General features: G+C 37.6%; 1 protein-coding gene across 2 annotated transcripts in view; it reads left to right on the top strand.

Moving 5' to 3' along the window:
• LOC140161135 (putative methyltransferase DDB_G0268948) overlaps positions 1-7,642 on the top strand; it is a 37,271-nt gene that overhangs the window by 6,577 nt on the left and 23,052 nt on the right. Inside the window, exons 1-2 of one of the 2 annotated variants that reach the window (XM_072184564.1) lie at positions 110-305; positions 6,126-6,257. In XM_072184564.1, the coding sequence (XP_072040665.1) occupies positions 6,144-6,257 (114 nt within the window). In that variant the 5' untranslated portion in view covers positions 110-305; positions 6,126-6,143. Of the gene's footprint in view, positions 1-109; positions 306-6,125; positions 6,258-7,642 lie in introns of those variants that run through there. The other variant, XM_072184565.1, reaches the window with a different exon arrangement.

Genomic DNA, 7,642 nt, shown 5'->3' with positions numbered 1-7,642 from the left:
GACTTAAGGGCATTTTGTGATCCACAATTTTTATACTAAAGAAGTAAGATATTGTTTGGTAGGAGAACAAGATGATCAGTGATCATAACAAAATATGAGTGACCTTTTTCGTTTATTGCCGGGGTTGTAATGCGATGCTAGTGCATGCATGTCTGTCTAGGCAGGGAAGTCTGAATAGCTTATTTCATATACGTCGTGTAAGTAAAACGAAGCAGCAGCATAGCAAATTTTTGTCCGGTTAATAATATTAATGCTCATGTGTGTGGTGCTGGTGGCAATAACGGAACACATATCTACAAATCTCGGTAAGTTCCGATATAATTGGGTTTATAATTAGATGTGTTTTCAAAAAAATTGATATTTATACAGTGGAAAATAGGTGCACACATATCTGTGCCGCTCATGGTTAAATACCCCACTAATAGGCCTGGGCGATACATTGAAATACGACGAGTAACTATTTGTTTTCATGGCATTCGAATTAAAATCGCTGAAATTGATCAAGTTATATAGGCAAAAAAGTACTTTTTAGAGTTTGATGCTTCAAAATGGTAAATTTTTCTCATTGACATTTTTGTTTTAATAGTACCAAAATTCATACGCACGACTTCGGTTTTTAGTAAATATTCGCCCTATCATATTGTAGTAACTTTCAGCTTCGAGGGCGCACTGTCATTTTAAGGTGTTTACGGTTCAGTGCGTTAAAACAAGAAAAGTCTCAGGTCAACCTATGTTGAATTTTTGATCATTTGGCATCTAAATCATATAGTTTCACCTGATATTAGTGGCATTGAACTGTGAGAGTTCTGAATATGAGAAAATTCCACCCGAAATTAGGCATTTTCCCATTGAAACCCGTGTAATACATAATTAGTGGTATTTAACCTCATAGCGTTGCAGTAAGTGGTATCGTTAGAATTTTGATCAATATTAATTCGCTATTAGATTTAGATATAGTTTAATATGATATTTTCAAACAGGTTTGTTTATTAATTATTGTTACCGACCCGGTTACCGGTTCTTTACGATGTGGTTAAAATAATTATATAAATTGAAGAAAGGGACAGATTTGATAGATTGACCATACAATATTTTGGTACATCTATATAATAATACGCTATTCTCTGTTTGTCTGTTTGTCTATTTGTCTATTTGTCTATTTGTCTGTTTGTCTGTCTGTGACTGCTAATGTGAGGCCGTCGTAAGTCGTACGGGGCTCAAACTTGGTGAGTGGGTGTAGTTCTGTCCTGGCAAGAAGAAGTTTATGTTCGTTAAGTCATCTGACCCCGGGGTCCCCTCCCAGGGGTCATCTGAGGTCAAATGACAAAAACTGTCGTGTGAGGCCGTCGTAGGTCGTACAGGGCCCAAACTCGGTGGGTGGGTGTAGTTCTGTCCTGGCAAGAAGAAGTTTATGTTCGTTAAGTCATCTGACCCCGGGGTCCCCTCCCAGGGGTCATCTGAGGTCAAATTACTAAAAACTGTCGTATGGGCATGAAACTTGGTAGGTACAGACAACATAAAGAGCCAAAATTTTGGAAGGTCATTTTGGGGTCATCAGAGGTCACCCCAGGTCATCTGAGGTCAAATTGGTAAAACTGTCGTATGGGCATGCAACTTGGTACGTACAGACAACATTTAAAGCCAAAATTTTGGAAGGTCATTTTGGGGTCATCCGAGGTCACTCACGGGTCATCTGAGGTCAAATTAGTAAAAACTGTCGTATGGGCATGAAACTTGGTGAGTACAGTCAACATTTAGAGCCAAATTTCTGGAAGGTCATTTTGGGGTCACCAGGGGTCATCTGAGGTCAAATTAGTAAAAACTGTCATATGGGCATCAAACTTGGTGGGTACAGTCACCATCAGCCAGGTAATCGTGCCCAAATATGGGTAACCGCCTATCCTACTATAATTCACCAGAATCTGTCTGTTTGTGTGTTTGTGTGTCTGTCTGTCCGCCTCTTTTCTCGGAGACTGGGGGTCGCGCGTTCCTCAAACTTGGTGGGTGGGTGCAGCTTGGTATGAGGAAGAACGAGTTAATATTTTTTAAGGTCAAAGGTCAAGGCCGGGGTCAAGTCCAATTGAAGTCTAATTTCAAATTGCCCTATGGAGCTCAAACTTGGTGGGTGTGTTGACCTTGGACTAACAAACAAAAGTTTCCACGGTGACCTTTTCGTCAGACCTACGGTTAAGAGGTCATAGGTCAAAAAAGGTAGACATTTCAAATTGCCCCTATGGAGCTCAAACTTGGTGGGTGGGTGGATCTTGGACTAACAAACAAAAGTTTCCACGGTGACCTTTTTGTCAAACCTACGGTTAAGAGGTCATAGGTCAAAAAAGGTAGAAATTTCAAATTGCCCCTATGGAGCTCAAACTTGGTGGGTGTGTTGACCTTGGACTAACAAACAAAAGTTTCCACGGTGACCTTTTCGTCAGACCTACGGTTAAGAGGTCATAGGTCAAAAAAAGGTAGAAATTTCAAATTGCCCCTATGGAGCTCAAACTTGGTGGGTGGGTGGATCTTGGACTAACAAACAAAAGTTTCCACGGTGACCTTTTTGTCAAACCTACGGTTAAGAGGTCATAGGTCAAAAAAGGTAGAAATTTCAAATTGTCTCTATGCAGCTCAAACTTGGTGGGTGTGTTGACCTTGGACTAACAAACAAAAGTTTCCACGGTGACCTTTTCGTCAGACCTACGGTTAAGAGGTCATAGGTCAAAAAAGGTAGACATTTCAAATTGCCCCTATGGAGCTCAAACTTGGTGGGTGGGTGGATCTTGGACTAACAAACAAAAGTTTCCACGGTGACCTTTTCGTCAGACCTACGGTTAAGAGGTCATAGGTCAAAAAGGTAGAAATTTCAAATTGCCTCTATGGAGCTCAAACTTGGTGGGTGGGTGGACCTTGGACTAACAAACAAAAGTTTTCACGGTGACCTTTTGTCAGACCTAGCCAAAGGACACACCCTGATTCTGAGATCTGCGAAAGCCAATAATTATGATAGCCGAAAACCGCGAGATACGGGTAACCGCCTAGTCTATATAATAATACGCTATTCTCTGTCTGTAGATCTGTCTGTCTGTCTGTGACTGCTAATGTGAGGCCACCATAGGTCATACGGGGCTCAAATTTGGTGGGTGGGTGCAGCTTGGTATGAGGAAGAAGGAGTTTATATTTTTTAAGGTCAAAGGTCAAGGACGGGGTCAAGTTCAATTGAAGTCTAATTTCAAATACTTTAAACGGCAAATCTAGCCATGCCATTGTGTTGACCTTGGCCTATCAAACAAAAGTTTCCACGGTGACCTTTTCGTCAGACCAACGGTTCAGAGGTCAAAGGAAAGGTCAAGGACGGGGTCAAGTTCAATTGAAGTCTAATTTCAAATACTTTAAACGGCAAATCTAGCCATGCCATTGTGTTGACCTTGGCCTATCAAACAAAAGTTTCCACGGTGACCTTTTCGTCAGACCAACGGTTCAGAGGTCAAAGGTCAAGAAAGGTAAAAATTTCAAACTGCCCCTATGAAGCTCAAACTTGGTGGGTGGATGGAACTTGGACTAACAAATAAAAGTTTCCACAGTGACCTTTTTGTCAGACCTACGGTTAAAAGGTCATAGGTCAAGAAAGGTAACAATTTCAAATTGCTCCTATGGCGCTCAAACGTGGTGGGTGGGTGGACCTTGGACTAACAAACAAAAGTTTCCACAGTGACCTTTTCGTCATATCTACGGTTAAGAGGTCATAGGTCAAGAAAGGTAAAAATTTCAAATTGCCCCTATGGAGCTCAAACTTGGTGGGTGGGTGGACCTTGGACTAACAAACAAAAGTTTCAACGGTGACCTTTTCGTCATACATACGGTTAAGAGGTCATAGGTCAAGAAAGGTAATAATTTCAAATTGCTCCCATTGAGCTCAAACTTGGTGGGTGGGTGGACCTTGGACTAACAAACAAAAGTTTCCACGGTGATCTTTTCGTCAGATCTACGGTTAAGAGGTCATAGGTCAAGAAAGGTCAAAATTTCAAATTGCCCTCTGGAACTCAAACTTGGTGGGTGGGTGGACCTTGGACTAACAAACAAAAGTTTCCACGGTGATCTTTTCTTCAGACCTAAGGTTAAGAGGTCAAAGGTCAAAAAGGTAAAAATTTCAAATTGCCTATGGAGCTCATACATGTACTTGGTGGGTAGGTGGAATTGGACTAACAAACAAAAGTTCCATTGTGACCTTTTTGTCAGACCTACGATTGAGAGGTCATAGGTCAAAAACAAAGATTTCAAATTGCTTATGGAGCTCAAACTTGGTCGGTAGGTGTAACTTTGGCCAAGGAAGCCCAGGTTTGAGATCTACAAAAGCCAATAACTATGACAGCCGAGAACCGCGAAATACGGGTAACCGCCTAGTAATAATTATTGTATTAAAGTTCCTATAAATAAAATATAAGATTAGTAAAATATAGTATGAAACAATATATACATAATTGTGTGAAGTATAGCAACAAGGACATTAGTTTCTTGTACTGTTGTAGTAATAGTGTTTAGGTTCGCTCCGCTTGCCGAGCTAGCCCTACCACAGGGGGCCTTTTCTTGTTTTTACACACTACTCCGAGACACCATGCTAGCCTATATTTAAGTGCTATTTAATTTTAATTAAATAGCACTAAAACATTAAAATATTTAAAATATGCCCAAAAGATGGAACTTCACAAAAATGCATTTGTTTTGTATGCAATAATGCATTAATCATGTATAGCATTAAATCTTTCGCCACCCTAAATACCCTAGCCCGAAATTCGACTGGTTAAAAACTTCACTTAAATGCAGATTGCTCATAAAGGTTTCACAAGTTCAAAGATTCAATTTTCAAAATAAATTGAAAAGTTGTTGACGAACGAAATTAAAAGATGTTGGCAGCCTATTATTTGTTTTTTTTTGTACACATCTGGACCAATTTACAGTGTCAGACGTCTATGGCAAGTATATTGCACAATAGAACAGAAAAAGCTGACTTTTCGACGATAGGCCCTACACCTTGTTTTTCAATCAAAAAACCTGGTTTTTCGATTGAAAAAACAGGTTTCTCGGCCGATACACTTGGTTTTTCAAAAACTATGACAATCAAATTCGAAAAACCTGGTTTTCGATTAAAAAACCAGGTTTATTAGAAAAAAAACTATGACAATCGAATTAAAAAACCAAGTTTATCGGCAAAAAAACAGGTTTCTCGGTCGATAAACTTAGTTTATCAAAAACTATGACAATCAAATTCGACAAAAAACCCAATGACAATCGATTGAAAAACCAGGTTTATCAAATCGAAAAAACAAGTTTATCGATTCAATTGTCATAGTTTTTGATAAACCTGGTTTATCAGCCGAAAAACCAAGTTTATCAAAAAACTCTGACAATCGAATTGATTTGAAAAACCTGGTTTTCGATCGAAAAACCAGGTTTTTCTGTTCTATTGTATGATAGCCTTTTCAAAATGGAGGAAGAGCCCATGAAAAAAAAAGGATCGACCTATCTATCCTCCAATTTCTTTGTCTTGGAAGGGCAACCAAACAATATATTGTTTGGCCTTAATAATAAAACCATGGACGTCCGTGACTTGAACCACACATTCATATCAATTACAAAGATTTTAATCAGTCATGTTCAGAATTGCGAACAACGACTTACAACGAAAAGAATTTAGAGTTTCTGTACCGGTTTCTATTGCTTGATATCACAGAGGCTCATACTATCAAGGAGGCTATATGAGATCCTAATCTCATCTGCATGGTATATTGTTTCCATAGATTAAAATGTGAAAAAGGGCTGCCAGTATTTAATTTCCTCTGTTCCGAAATGAAGTCAAATTGTATTTTGTCTATCGTAAAATTAATTTTTGTTATAAAAAAAGAACATGGCTAAATTCGAAATAAAAAATGAACTCTAATGTACCACTTCTTTTCAAACATTGCACCATGACGTATAATAATATTACGCATTGCATGTAATGATGATAAGCATCTGTGAAAAGGTTAATGATAATAATTAAAAACATGTTACCACTCAAACAGGTAATGTTTATTATAGTTATACAGGAATACTTTTTATACAGAAAAAAAATGTTATTATATTTATTTCAGACTAACTGTGATAAAGACATGGCTACTCGCAAGCAATTTACGGAGGCGGAGCATGCGGCTCTTTACAACAAATACAGGCCGAAAGCAGATTCGAAGGTACTTGACAAAGTCATCAACTACCTCAAAGAAAAGGTAAGTTTTACAATTTACCCATATTTTTTAATTAGATGCGCAAATAATGTATGTTTCTGTTTCAGTTTTTGTGCTTTGGTTTGATTTCTTTTTATTAAATTCATTTTTGCAGGGTTGTAGCTAGAGAATGTTTAGTGCCGGGTGGTATTTGGGGGAAATTTTCGTGAAATTAACAATTTTATTGAAAATTGCCTAAATTTGGCCAATTTTTATGTGATTTTGTAATTTTTGACAGATCGACTTGGGTGCCGGGTGCAAGAGCTGAAATTGTTTATCAGTGGTGGGCTCTAAATCTGAGTGCCGGGCGCCGCCGCCCGCTTTTTTGAATCCATTATTATTATTAAAAATATTAATTAATTAATGATCTGTCTTGTTATTAACTGCTATAATGATAATATACAGTATAATAAATTCATTTATTGTACATTTTACAAATAAACTGACGCTACCTTGTTTCCCGCAAGCGGCACGTCATCCCACTGCAAAGCCGCAACGTTGCGCGCTCTATATTTCATACCTTAACGGCAGGGTTCACAGGTTTTTGCCGCAGGTGAAAAAAAAACGCGGTTATAACCGCGGTTTTAACCGCTTAGCAAAAACAGTTTTTGCCGGCAAAAATGGCAAAAACTAAAAAAGTGATTTATAGTTCAGCTTTTTCATCTCCAAACAAATTATTAAGTTACAAAAATAATTTCCTGAGTGTAATCAAGGCCAGATTTTGTAATTATAAGTATAACATTAAGTAAAATTAAAATTCATTGCTCAAGTGCATTTAACCGAAATGTGGCTTATATCAAATTAAAAACCTTTTTATTTTACGGACTAGATGAGACAAAAAATAAGTTGAACGATTCATTAAAAGTTGTGTGTTACTGTTTAAGAGCTTTCTCTGTTACTTTTTAATATTTGAGTGACTATAAGTGAGTTTTTCCCAGTTTTGCCATTTTTGCCGGTTTAAACCAGGCAAAAACCAGGCCACCCTTGCCGGCAAAAACAGGTTTTTGCCGGCAAAAACCGAACCCTGCTTAGCGGATTAAGGCGAACGTTTACGGTATGGCTAATTTCCTTTCCAGAAGAATTTAAATGTTATATTTTCTTACTGTCATTCTTATCTTTAATTTATATTTTATTATATTTTCTGGTTCACACAACACATCTGTTTTACAGTGAACTTAAAATAAACGTTTAAACTTTAATAAAATTAATAAACTTCATAACTTTGAAAATCAACACGCATTTTATTATTTTTGAATCTAAAGATGTATCTCTTCAGGAAGTGTTTCTCCCAGATTTCCGATAAATAATTCATTTCTTAAAATGTAAACATTGCGGTTTGATGAATAACTGTTAGACTGAAAACTTTGGTGGTAATTATTGTTATTCTA

This window comes from Amphiura filiformis, chromosome 9 (assembly GCF_039555335.1).
Source record: "Amphiura filiformis chromosome 9, Afil_fr2py, whole genome shotgun sequence".
Taxonomy (NCBI): Eukaryota; Metazoa; Echinodermata; class Ophiuroidea; order Amphilepidida; family Amphiuridae; genus Amphiura; species Amphiura filiformis.
Note: the sequence above shows the minus strand (reverse complement) of the source record. Positions and strands in the feature narration are given on the sequence as shown.